General features: G+C 36.7%; 1 protein-coding gene across 1 annotated transcript; it reads left to right on the forward strand.

Moving 5' to 3' along the window:
• The first annotated feature begins 142 nt into the window (after positions 1-142).
• GUCA1A (guanylate cyclase activator 1A) lies at positions 143-12,262 on the forward strand. Its single transcript, XM_042464044.1, has 4 exons — positions 143-340; positions 8,976-9,125; positions 10,172-10,262; positions 12,105-12,262. The coding sequence occupies exons 1-4, from the start codon at positions 143-145 to the stop codon at positions 12,260-12,262; spliced, it is 597 nt and encodes a 198-aa protein (XP_042319978.1).
• The last annotated feature ends 2,374 nt before the right edge of the window (positions 12,263-14,636 follow it).

Raw genomic sequence — 14,636 nt, forward strand, 5'->3', positions numbered from 1 at the left:
CTTTTCCTTATACATGGTCAAGCCTTAGGAAGTTTGCTGCTAGTAAAGGTCGTACTGTCTAATCATTTTCATTCAAAAGAAGGGAAACTTACTGAAGGGCTCCACTGTTTTTGAGAAACAGGCCCACCTCCTTTGCTTTAAAATGGGGAACATGGATGGAAAATCAGTTGAGGAACTGAGTGCTACAGAGTGCCACCAATGGTACAAGAAGTTCATGACGGAATGTCCCTCAGGACAACTTACCTTGCATGAGTTCAAGCAGTTTTTTGGACTGAAAAACCTTACCCCAGCATCAAATGAATACATTGAGCAAATGTTTGAAACGTTCGACTTTAATAAGGTGAGCATTCAAAATGGATGAAGGCATTTTACTCTGTGTGTGCTTAAATATTATCTTATATAAATTTATAATAGAAAGACCTGTGAAATAAAAACTGCTGGTTTTTTTTTCTTTGTATTTTCTTTATAACATTTACTTTCCTTATAACATTTTATTTTCTTTTTTCTTTTCTTTTCTTCTGCTTTCCTTTGTATTTTCTACTTGGCATGATAAACATTTATATCTGTGAAAATGAGTTATCTCTGTTTCACTCAAAGTTGCTGATTTTGAATTGCACATACCCTTTTATTGTTCTGTTCTAAATTACTATCCTTGATAATGTGCTCTAAATGTAAATCAAAGTGCATCTTTTCAGAAATATTTTGCTTACAATGGTTAGCTTGATCATTTAACTTTACTGTTTAATAGATAGCACTCAAATGGAATAAGCCAACTATTCCCCAAGTTTTCTGTTCAGATCTGCTCAGCAAACAGAGAAAAATGGAATCCTATAACACATATACTGCAATACATTAGGGCATCTTGCTTTAGTTTTTATACTTAGTCATTTGATTTTGTTTCATTGTATGCATCAGGATTTCTAATTACTTGCCTAAAAATCTTTTGCATATGAACACAAATCACTTTCATTTGCAAAATACTGAAACTATACATTCTTCAGTTAATTTTTTCTGCTTTAGTTGATACTGTATAAGAATATTCTGATTATGCAGTGCTTCTTGTGACAAGTGTAAATATTTGTGTTTGTTGTTGTGTGGCTTCAAGTCATTTTTTACATATGGCAACCTTAAGGTGAACCTATCATAAGATTTTCTTGGCAAGTTTCTTCAGAGAGGGCTTGCCATTGTCATTTCCTGCGGCTGAATGATTGTGACTTGCTTAAGATCACCAAGTGGGTTTCCATGGTCAAGCTGGGATTCGAATCCTGGTCTCCAGAGTCATAGTCCAATGCTCAAACCAGTCACAATGGCTGTCCTAGTTAAATGAACTTAGAAATTTCTAAGGGGCTCAAGTGTTAGTTACTGCTATCTTGTGGCCTATATTGCTATAGTACCATGCCTCCCAACTGTCCTGATTTGACAAGGACAGTCACAATTAATTAAAATTAACAATTAAAAAAGTTGTCCCACTTTTCCATCTACTTTTAAAATGTCCGCATTTCCCTCTCCTCCTTCCACATCCCACCTTTCTTTGTCCTCAGCTTACTTCAGCTGCAGCAAACTGAATTCGAAGTGCAAAAATATTTTGCACTTAGTTAATTCAGCAAAGAGGAGAAGAGAGGGTGATCCTGCCCTTCCTAGTAGGTTCAGACAAAAGCAAACTGCTGCAGTATCTCCTAGCTTGTGTGTTCTTCCTCAATCACTTTGGCCATCTTGACCATACTCTGATGCTTCTTGGTGGCATGTGTCCTGATTTTCATCTGTGATATGTTTGGGAGCACGTAGCATTCTGATTTTATGCCTTCATTAACCTGTTTAAGATTACTTCACACTGTGTAGGGGGTAGTGAGCCAGATTCAGAACCCTGTAAGGGTCTTTTAGGACAAAGAGAGCTGTAAAGATTATTTTCTAGACACAGGATTGTAGAAGCAAATTCTGCTCTCAGGTAAAAAGAGTATAAATTTGGACCTGAGCAGTCCCAGCTTTATTCTCCCATCAGCTTTGTACTAGAATGGTTTACTTTGATATACCTTTCATTGTCCAGATGGAACTACAGTATCTCAAAATCTTTTCAACGAGTTTCTAGTTTAAATTCATTATTTTTAGTGTAGTTCTTGCACTGGTCAATTACAGATAACATGAAAATGAATTAATAAAAATATATTGAGCTAAAGAAGTGAAGTCTACTGTATATACTCGACTATAAGTTGACCTCATGTATAAGTTGAGGGCAGGTTTGGGGGCTAAAATTATGGATTTTGATATGTCCCGTGGATAAGTTGGAGGTAAAACTTAGCAGCATGTAACAAAGGATGTAAAGGATGAAGCAAAGGAAAATGATGCTAAAGATCTTTAAAATTTCTGACAGGCATGACTGTTTGTGTTCACCTTAAAGGCTGTATAGTTGAGGTAGTAGAAAGGATTGATACTTGTTTTAGGTGCTCCAAGATGAGATTAAGTTCTCACCTTTCACCAGGGCATGGTTCCCTTTTTGAAAAGAGTTAAAGTACAGTACTTACATTGGCCCATGGATAAGTTGACCCAGGTTTTTTGGGTCGATTTTTTGACTAACATTTCTAGACTTATTATTCAGTAAATATGGAGGTATGGATCACAGCTGGTCTTCAAGAGAACTAATTATTTTGTTACACTAGTAAATTCTGAAAGACAACTGGACATTTTTACACACATATACAGTCAGCCTATTGTGCTCCTGTAGTTAGTTTAGAAATTGAGTATGGACCCATGAACTTCACAGTGAAAATTTCCTGTTTTTAGAGGGAATGTTATCTTCAGCCAGCTTGGTTTAATGGTATGACTCTGGAGACCAGGGTTTAAATCCCAGTTTAGCCATGTAAACCCATTGGGTGACCTTGAGCAAGTCACATACTCTCAGCCTCAGGGGAGGGCAATGGCAAACCTCTTCTGAACCAATCTTGTTAAGAAAACCCCATGATCGGTTCTCCTTAGGGTCACCATAAGATGGAAATGATTTGAAGACACAACAATAACAAACTATCTGTGGGAATTTTAGTGCAGATTTCAGGTGGTGGTATTGCTGGCTGAAACCTGCCCCCCCCCCCCCCACCCCCAAAAAACTTGTCATCAGAAGCAATAAACCAATTGTCAGATTTAACAGAACTCTGCATTGTTGTTGTTGTTGTTGTGTGCTGGCCAAATGGCCGTAATAAAGTTATTATTATTATTGTTGTTGTTGTTGTGGTTGTTGTTGTGTGCCTTCAAGTCATTTTCAACTTATGGCTGAAAAAGAGGTTATCCAGAGGTGTGTGTGTCTTCAAGTCACCCGTTGACTTATGGTAACCCCATAAAGATCATAGTGTTTTCTTAGGCAAGGACAACTACTGATTTAAAAGTGCACCCTTTCCGATAAATGCATAGTTTACACACATCAAAGGCAACCATAGGAAAACTATATCAGTAAGTACAGTTAAAATCCAGTTGCTAGTAAGTACAGTTAAAATCCAGTTGCTAGTAACGCTTAGAGTAGGCTGATCAAATAGGTGTGATTCACACAAATGTTGATTTACCATTTATCACTTGATTCAATGGGTGAACTCTTATGGGTATACCAATTGAATTTAGTCCTGTAAAAAAAATCATAAATAGGGCCCACATGATGCTATTTCTATTTAATCAACTTTTAAAACCATTTCAGAAATATCTGTTTGACTATAGTAGATTTATTAATTGACAGAAGTATTTCCCCTTTCATGAGTTCTTACATACCCAGCATAACATTTGCATTAAAATGAAAAATGACAATTTTTAAATCTTAGTATACATTGAATGTGTACTAAGAGAATGTATACTAAGAGAAGAACAAATATACAACACATGAAATGAAGAACTGTATGAAGATGAACTCCAAATATTAGACAGCGATGTGGAAGCTGCAATAAGAGGTACTAGGAAAAACAAGTCACCAGGAACAGATGATATTCCAATAGAATTGCTAAAATCCACATAGATGAAATCAACTCTAGTGATAACTAAAATATGCCAACAAATATGGAACACAAAAAGGTGGCCAGCAGACTGGAGATCAATATACATCCCAATCCACAAAAAAGGAGACACAAAAAACTGCAGCAACTACAAGAACATAACAGTAATATCCCACACAATCAAAATTATGCTCACAATTATGCAGCACAGACTCCAATCACATATATAAACAGAAATCCCAGACGTGCAAGTAAGGTTCAGGAAAAGAAGAGGCACTAGTGACCATGTTGAAAACATATGATGGTTAATGGAGTGAACTATGAAATTCTAAAAGAAAATCAGAATGTACTTTGTAGACTATAGCAACAGAGCAGTTGAGGATAGGGAGTGTTGGAGATGTCTCATCCACAGGGTCACCATGAGTAGAGCCCATCTCAAGGGCAGGTAACAGAAAACAAGAATATACATTACAAATGTATCAGTATTATATTTTGGCTTGTTCTGATAATAGTCTCTGTTACTAACAAGAGCACCTAGAGAGTGGACATAAATTACAATAATTCACAATTTCCCTGTCCATTTCTCCTTACACATCTAAGTGTTTATGTGCTGAATTCAATATGCTTGATTATGTAATTCATAGTGTTAGTCAAAGCATCCATTATATACTGTCCACCCAAACATCTCATTATATTTGTAAGCCAAGATACAGCTACTGATACACATAACAGGCTAAATAAGAATGTTCACAGTGGTGTTTGGGCTTGGCCTTGCATGATCACAGGCCAAATCAATGACCTATGTGCTTCATGCTTCTAAGCATATTTGTATGTGCATGTGCCTTCAAGTCACCTGTCCACTTATGGCAACCCATGAATTTCATAGTGGTTTCTTGGGGGGGGGGATACTCAAGGATGTTTTGTTATTGTCTTCTTCTGAAATATAGCCTACAATAGCTATTATTCACATAGAGGCAAATTAAAAAGTTCAATGGGACATATCTATATTTGAGACTGAAACAATAATTTATTGGTCTGATGAACTATAAATCATACATATCATCCATTTCTTATTTAGCACAAGTATAAGCGTAAGACTACTTCATTACTTCATCTTGCTATTCAACATCTTTATCAATGATTTGGATGAAAGAATAGGAGGCATGCTTAGCAAATTTGCAGATGACACAAAATAGCTAAGAGGGCAGGATGAAAATTCAAAATGACCTAAATAGATTAGAAAGCTGGGCCAAAGCTAACAAAGTGAATTTCAATGTGGAGAAATGTAAGGTACTGCACTTAGCGCATACGAATGAAATGCAGAAATGTAGGATGGCAGACACCTGGCTGAACGAGACTATGTTTGAAAGGGATCTAGGAGTCCTAGTAGACCACAAGTTGAACATGAGTCAACAGTGTAATGTGGCAGCTAAAAAGGCCAATACAATTTTAGGGTGCAACAATAGAAGTGTAATGTTTAGATCAAGGGAAGTAATAGTGCCACTCTATTCTGCTTTGGTCAGGCCTCACCTGGAATACTGTGTCCAGTTTCGGACACCACAGTTCAAAAAGGATGTTGACAAGCTGGAGTGTGTCCAAAGGAGGGCAACTAAAATGGTGAAGGGTCTGGAAACCATGCCTTAAGAGGAAAGGCTTAGGGAGCTAGGTATGGTTAGCCTGGAGAAGAGACAGTTAAGGGGTGATATGATAGTCCTCTTTAAGTATTGGAAGGGGTGTCACATTGAGGATGGAGCAAGCTTGTTTTCTGCTGGATGAGTCTTGTGGTTTCTTCCAGTTCTATGATTCTAGGATCTTTGCTGCATTAACTACTATGGTCTTCATTAATTTAAAAATCTCCTAGATTTAAGATATTAAGGAAATTATTATATTGTAACAATAACCAAACATCCATCAGAACCTATTAACTTGCATTCAGCATTTCCCCAGGATGTGCCTGTGAATCCTTACCATTCACTCAAAGCCCTGGATGGTCTGATTGTTTTGAGAGAAACTGTTGGTGATCAGTGTTATAAAACTGATCATAATTTGTTTTCCCTTCTTACGTCTGACTTAATCATAACTGACACCAGATAACCACTCCCTCAGTATGAATATTTCCTCATACAGTGACACCTGCCCACTGTTTCTTCCTTGCAATTCAACTTTTACACTGTTCTTCCACTACAACACGCAGAAGTTTAATTATTCCATTGCCTGGACGAGTTTCACCATGGAATTCACAGAGGAAATAAATCTTTGCCCTTTGACATCAAGGGACTAATCATCAGCTTTGCCATTCACATTTAGAGTTGGCAGATCTTTTAAGCTTCTAAGGATCTGGCCATAACAAAAATCTCAGGTAAAGTAGTTTCTGAACAAGCATTTCAATATCAAATGTAATAAAACAGGTTGAGTCTCTCTTGTCCAAAATGCTTGGGACTATATATATATATATATATATATATATATATATATATATATTATTTTTTGTACTTTGGAATATTTGCATAATGAGATATCTTGGAGATGGAACCCACATCTAAACATGACATTCATTTATGTTTTGTACACACCTTTTAAACATAGCCTCAAGATAATATTATACAATTTTAATAATTTTGTGCATGAAAAATGTCTGTGTACATTTAACCATCAGAAAGCAAAGGTGTCACTATCTCAGCCAGCTACTGAATGTAGACCATTTTGGATTTTGGAATTCTGGATAAGGGGTACTCAACTTGTAGTAGTAGTAGTAATGATAATAATAGGAATAAAGGTAGGGATAGGTTTTGAAAAGCATGAGTAACACACATATTAGATACAGAAATATTTATTTAAAATTTATTTCTATATTTACTTTTCTTAATAGATGTACATCCTACCTTTCTTCCAAAATAGAGCATATTCATGATAATAGATTTTAATGGTATTTAATTCCAAGGAAGAAATGCAGCCTTAGGTTCCTGTTGATACATGTTTCATTTATGCTTTAGCCCCCCATGAAAAAATGTAAATGACATGCCAGCCAAACAAGGAGGGGACCTAAATAAAATTTTGCATTGGAATTCAGAGAGCTGTTTAAACACAGGCAAAGTTTGTGCTTGGCTTCATTCCCAACCCCTTACTCCGAAATATCTTCCACTGCAAATAAGGTTTGCTAGGTGAAATGCAGGACTAGTGCTTGAACCACACAATTTGAAACTGCTCTTGAGTACATGAGACTATCTTGATGTTTCTTTGATTCTTAACCCTGATAACTAAGTCAACATACAGGATATCCAGAGCAGTAATTGGTTTCAACATTGTTAAAACCTAATCTGGTTTTGGAATAAACCATCTGTAGAAGAAATCAGATTACCGGTAGCTATTTTTGAACTTAAGGTCAACAGGTTGAGTTGATGCAGGAGCTTTGTCTGCTTTTAGATTTTGTTATTTTATATTTGAAACATAGAGGTGAGAGTGTTATAAGTATACTTTAGTTTTTCGGATATCAATAGTGTAAACATAGGCATGGTTTGTATATTGAATATTGAGCACATGCACATGCCACATGTATATCTGTTTCCCCTGTATGCAAATAGACATTAATCCTGATATCTATCTTCTTTAAAACCTCCTTGAAAGTCCTGGCTAAGACACAAATCTCTTCAGGTTACATGGCAACAAGAGCTAAAGATATAACGCCCCCAAAATTGAAATGCAATGCAAGGACAAAGATAAAAATCAAAACTCAAAGTGAAATCGTGAGTAAGGACAAAGCTAGACAAGAAAAACATGGTTTAACCAAATAAGCAATATATCTGTTTATTCTCTGAGAGGACTCCTTTTCTTACATGTGCAATAGGGAGGACTCTAGTAATAATATATGTAGTGTGCAATGAAGCTATTGTCTTTATTCATACCTTTGCCAAAGGATTGGAATTTGTGAATATAATTCAGTTCCACAGGTTTTTTTAAATATAAATTTTATTAAATTTTGAAAACATGTATATAAAGATAGCTAAACTATTATATACTGTACTTGACAAACACCAAATATAAAACAAGAACAACATACATAAAATAACCAAATTCAGTTCTACAGTTTGTATTTCTAGTCTTCCTTTGTATATAATTTCCTTGTTTGAGGATCATTATCCCAAATAATATCAGTAATAAATCTTTGTGATCCATACAATTTGTGTTTGTGTAACATAAAACAAAACAAAAACAAAATTAAAAAAAAAACACCCAAATAACCACTTGTTAAATTTTGGCTATTGCTACGATTCCTGTTTTCATTTCAAAGTTCCATACAACAGTTTTAGTAAAGTGTCTAATTTAAAAGTCACATTCATTAGATTCTAATAATTACTCTACCTGTATACACCTGCCTGAGCTTATGTTCTGTCAAGATTGTACAGAAAGATACTACTTACCATCATTAGAAGTATTTCAGTTGAAACCAAATGTATCCTATGAACCACATTTTTTTAATTCATTGGGACTTAGTTGTGAGTAGACACATATAGAATAGCCCTGGTAGTCTTGTGTCCATTTAAAAACAAACAAACAAACAAACATTAGTTTCCTATGTAGACTTATATTGACTGTGATTTGAGGATCTTGTAAATAAAGAAAATACAGTCAATGAGCTTATACAGCCCACTTAATTTTTCTTCCTATGGAAAAAAAAGTAGGAAGGAAAGAGGACACTGGAATGCGGATTCATAAGAGCAGCTGAGACTGATTTTTGTGATCTGTGAGACATCACAGATGGACATGTGATTTCATTCTCATTGTACCACCATTGCAGATTAGTTGTTTGTGTTAAAGTCTCCAAGAATGTATTCTGGCAAATGCAACTGGATTTGATGAACCCCACTGAAAAGGTCTGTAAAAATAGATATTTATATTTTCTATGCCCCCATGCATTGAAGGCATACCTGTGGTTGTTGCAAGGTAGATATTCAGTAAGTGTAATTATGGCTCCCTCATGCCTCTGAAATGCTGCTTTTTCTGTTTCAACAGGATGGTTACATTGACTTTATGGAGTATGTAGCAGCTCTAAGCTTGGTCCTAAAGGGGAAAGTGGAGCAGAAACTGAGGTGGTACTTCAAACTCTATGATGAGGATGGTAATGGATGTATTGACAGAGATGAGTTACTAAACATTATTAAGGTGGGTTATTTTCATCAGTATCTTTCTTAGCCAGTTGCTATGCAGTTGGGAGATATAACTGAAAGAGCCTTTGAGGAAACTGCCCTTGAGCTTTTTATACATGATATTCAGAAAGTATTTTAGCCTTTCAGTTCCATATTATGACTGATATCCTACACCAAGGAAGCAGAACATGGATCCCATGCCCTTCCATGTCCATCCCCTGCTCATGTCTTCTTTTGAACCTTATCCAAATCTTACTACCCTCACAGCTGTGAAACCTCAATAATGGCAGTGGCTGCAACTTAATTTTGGGGAGTGGGGAGAGCCAGAAGACAATCCAGTTGTTAATGAGCTGGCTTGGCTCTGCTCTGCTCAGAGGAGCAAGGAAATGGAAATGTGCTCATAGTTGAGTGTACCTTCCTATCCCTTCCCTACTTCTGTTGAATTGCCTCCCCATTTGTTCCCCTTCCCACTGGTAAGCAGCTGTAGTGGCCCATTATAGGGTTTGAGTGTTTCCGTAAGGGCTACAGTATAGTACTTTGCATGTGATTAAAAAGCAAACATACATATGTACAATCTACACTTGTCATTAACAGGAATCTGGCCATTATGTCTCAGTCCCACACTGTGGCCAGAATCCTGTTAGTGCACTATAGGAGGTGGATTGCTGGGATTTTGCAACTGAGATTAGGAGATGGCTATACACAATTATTTACTCTCTACAGCTATTCCCAATTCCCACCAAAGGTAGATACTCTCAATACAATTATGACATTTTTGGGGGGTTGAGTCCACAATCTCTGTTCAAAACGAAAGAGAATTTAGAAGAAAAAACATTGAAAAAACTTTGATGGAACCTTATGAACTCTGGTGTAGCATACTCTGCCCTGATTTTTTTTTCTTCAATTTTAGAACCAGAAATTAATTGTTATTTTCAGTTGGGAAACTTAAGAATTTGTTGATTCATGCTTCAGAAAAGAAGTCTTTTGTTTCCTATACAATTCACAGATGCATCATTCTGAAACATGTACACATTGAATGTTCTCCATCTTTATTTCCTGCAGGCAATTCGGACCATTAATCCATGCAATGAAATAATGTCGGCTGAGGAATTCACAAACATGGTGTTTGATAAAATCGATATAAATGGAGATGGTAAGGATAACTCTGAGATGTTATATTAAATTAGTATTCCCAAAATATGGTTGTTTATATTCCATCATGGAAGTTAATACGAAGGTTTCAAAATGACACCACTGCGTTGTAGAGGAAATCGAGCACCTGAGGAATGACTGCTGATGTTAGCTACTAAGATCAATACATTGGCAAAGTGCCATCCCACTTCTTTTCATGTGGACCAACAGCCATCTTGGTTTTCACAAAGTATGTGGGTTTGGTCTAACCATTTTAGCTTATCTTTATGAACTTTGAGATTATCTCACTTCCCTCAAAACTCTCAAATTTTCTTTTACTTTCGCCCCCACCCCCCTTTTGCTCCAACTCTAAGTTGATCCTGAGATGTGCAAGAAAATGTTTATTAATGACAGAAAATAGCCAGCAAGTCAACAGGAACAGGCTCAGATCCTCAGAGAGAACAACATCCATCTATCCTGAAGGCATTTCACATAATCAGTAGTAACTTTATCAGGATTCATTAAAATGTGGTGAAGAGAATTCAGATGGGTAGAGAAAAGGTAAACACAGAGCTTTAAGGGAAGAAAACCAATAATTCAAACTGGATAAGTTGAAGAAATATTTAGGTAGATCAGCCATTGTGACATCTTGTCACATTTTTTAAATTATGTTTTTATAAGTATATGATTACAAAGAAGAAGGAAGGAAGGAAGGAAGGAAGGAAGGAAGGAAGGAAGGGGGATTACATAGTATATGAAGATGTAATCTGACCATGTTCTCAAAAACACATTTTCTTGAAGTTGGTATTGATATAATACATATTCATGAGTAGCAGTCTGATTTTATGTCCATTGAACAATAGATGGAAAATATTTATCTTTCAGCTCTGGATTATGAACCTTTTGACAAAATTTACAGGAGCCAACTAATGGTCAAATGGAGCATTAGTTAAATTCCATGTCACAGGGATATAACTTGAAAGAATATGTGTATCTATAAATATCTAACATTTTTCTAGTACAAAACTGCTTTGTAATACAGTGGATCCTTGTTATACGCTGGGGTTTGGTTCCAAGATCCCCCGTGTATAACAAAATCCGTGTATGCTCAAGTCCCATTAAGTATAATGACAGAGGAAAATGGTGTCCCTAATAAAAAAATGGAACATCAAGGTAAATTTATACTTTTTTGGAACATTTTCAAACCGTGTATGCTTAAATCCGTGTATAAAAAATCCGTGTATAAGAAGGGCCGACTGTATAACCAACCAAAAAGGGGATAGTCACTGAACATGCCCATATCATATGATACAGGGAAGTATTATCAGTATTTGCCAACATTTAGTGTGTAATTTCTTTCTAAATGGGAATAATTTTGATATCCCATGATAAAGAACTAGTGAAAGGATGTGCAATGTTTACCCCATGTTCTAAGCATTTTTCATCATTAGCTATTCTGGTTAAGGCTGATGGGCTTGCAGTCCAACAACATCTAGAGGGTTGCATGATTCCTGTCCTGAATACTTGGATTCCCTGTTCTTTGGATGCTAAATACAATCTTTTAGCTTTTTGAAAAACATGGTCAGAGTTTGCCAGAAATGGTACACAAGATATAGAACAGACATGGACAACTTATGGCCCTCCAAGTGTTGTTGGAATACAACTCCCATCACCTTTTACCAGTGGCTTTACTGGCTAGGGCTGAAGGGCACTGCAGTCCTATAACATTTGAGGACCACAAGTTGTTCAACCCTACCTTAGAAATAGATAATCAGATATCCATGTCCTGGATTACTCATTAAACCAAATACTTCTTGTTACTTTAGGCTCTGTAAGAACCAAATCCTTTTATGTGTTTCTGTAGGTGAGCTGTCTCTGGAGGAGTTCATGGACGGTGTACAGAAAGATGAGGTTCTACTTGAGATCCTTACTCGTAGCCTGGACCTGACTCACATTGTTCGAATGATCCAGAATGATGGGAAGAATCCTGATGAAGGAGGGAAGGCAGAGGCAGCTGAATAGACCATTTGTTGTTGTTGTTTAAACATGCATTTTTGTTTTTTAAAAAAAAGAAATTTAAATAAAACACAATAATACATTTTCAAAAATCAGGGAAACAAATTGAACAGGTGTTTTAGGATACCAGACTATAGAAAACAAGCACAACCTTTTATTGGAATCATTGCCTCTTGTGAACACAATGAATGATGGTTGTTGCTGACACTTCTTTAAGGCATGAGAAGTAAAGACAATGTCTTGGGCTTCTGCTAGACTCTAGAGGGAAGTATGTGGAAAGAAAAGGAGATGCTTACCTGCCAAGTTCCTCAAAAAGCAGTTTTAGTGGGGGAAGTCAATTTGAGGGAATATTTTGAATGGTGCCACAAGAATCCCTGTGCCATCGTGACTGCTTCTGAATGTTGCTGATTCAGGTGAGGAGTACAAGGAGTAAGATCACAGTGGACTGAAAAGTAAAATATTTACAGAATGCTCACACACCAGCTCTCCTTGATAGGTATGGATTACACCCCAATATTATCTCCAACTAGTTCCTGACAGCCTGACTTTGGTTCCACAAAGTCAGGTATCAAAGACTCATTGATGTAAATTGATCTAAGGTCTGTGGCATAGTCTTTTAAAGAGTCTCTCTGTGTGTGAAGTATATATAGATAACCAATGTAATACTTCAAAGAACAATAGTGCAGCTGTCTTTGGCAAGTGGCAGCTTGGAAAATACAATTTAAGCACACAATATAAAGATTAGGAAACCAAAATAACTTGTATACTATATTGAATAGAATCATTTGTGTTAGGTAAAGTAAGAATTTGCAAGCTGTGATATTTCACAGAAATTAACATTCACCTGTCACAAAAATTTGCAGTAATAAAAAATTTTGGAGTTGAAAATGTATACTTCAACAGACATACTTCAGTTAACAAAGCCTCTTGCAAAAAGCTCCTTTTGACAGTCTTCACACCTGCCCAACTTCCCTTTCCTCCTCTGTTTTGCTGGAAGGTTTGTTTTGTTTTGGGATTTTTTTTCAAACATTGCTGGTATGTGAAGGATGGCAAAGAAGAGCTGGAATACATAGACTTTTGTTGTTGGGTGGCACAGCATGTCTGCAGCATACAATGCAATAAAAGTTGAGCTGGGAAAGAAAAAGATTCTGCTCCAGCTGATCCTACTGTGGCTGGGTGCATTTGCCTACAATAGGCAAGGTAAACAGCAGCTGCTCCAGCATTCTTTACTGAGCATATATGAACAGAAAAAAATAGAAAAGAGGAGAGTAGATAAGCCTGTCTCACCAGCTCCCCAAGCATGTTAATGAAGTATATATCTATAAATTTGGCCATTAAAAATGGAAATCACAAGACCAGATACATTTTGGAAGAAGCATTCAAATGGTCTCCAGCAAGTTCAAAATGTTTTAGTTAAGGCTTTTGTGAACTGGTAGTTTTATAGCACATGTGACTATTGTTAGCTTTGGATAAAAAGTTTGCTGAAACATGTTGAATAGCTCTTCTTTTTTGTTGTGTAGACACCTATCCCTATTCTTTCCATGTTATTTCTGCCTTTGGTATCAACATTGGTTTGTTTTTGTTTTTGTTTTTTTCAAGGGGAAAAATGATTTTATTCAGTAATTTGTTGTAGCAAACAGTAATGCTTAGGAACACATCTACTTTGTTAACTGAGGGGCATGCAGCCACCCCTTTACTGGCCAGATTGGGGCCATGGCAACCTCATGCTGCGGCCCCAATCTGGCCTCAGGAGAGTGCAAAAAGGAGCCACAAAAAACAGCTCCTTTTTGCTCCCTCCAAGGGGCACCATAGCTGCGGCGGTGCAGCTTTATAATGCCCCTTCTGTGCTGCATCATGTGGATGCAGCGCCGGAGGTACATCATGATGGAACATGCCATGTGGACCTGCACACACCAAAATGACACCATGGGGGCAGAGTTAGGGTGAACAGCATCAGGGCGCTGCACCCTGACTCCGCTCACAGGCCAGCAAAAAGTGCCGGTCCATATAGGTCCTGAGTTAAAGCTATATTATCTTTGGTTTGTATTTGGAAAACATTTTGCACCATGACATTGAAAGACAGCTTACAAGTTTAGCAGGTCTATGAAACAACTGGCACCAACACTGAAATTCAGGAACCTATAGAAAACCTATATCTGCTTAAATGCTTCTATAGAAGGATTAAGCTACACTTGATATTTTTTTTCCTGTATGTCTTTATTATTGCCTTAGAGATAAAACATAGCTTCAAAATGAATACAACGAAAAGTTCTCCTATGCTGATTTAGTAAAGGAGACTTGAAAATTTAATAGCTATATTTAGCAAAGAAAAAAAAATGTTGGCATAGGTATGCACAGTAAAATAGGCATGTTACACAAC

Source organism: Sceloporus undulatus, chromosome 4, assembly GCF_019175285.1.
Source record: "Sceloporus undulatus isolate JIND9_A2432 ecotype Alabama chromosome 4, SceUnd_v1.1, whole genome shotgun sequence".
Lineage (NCBI taxonomy): Eukaryota > Metazoa > Chordata > Lepidosauria > Squamata > Phrynosomatidae > Sceloporus > Sceloporus undulatus.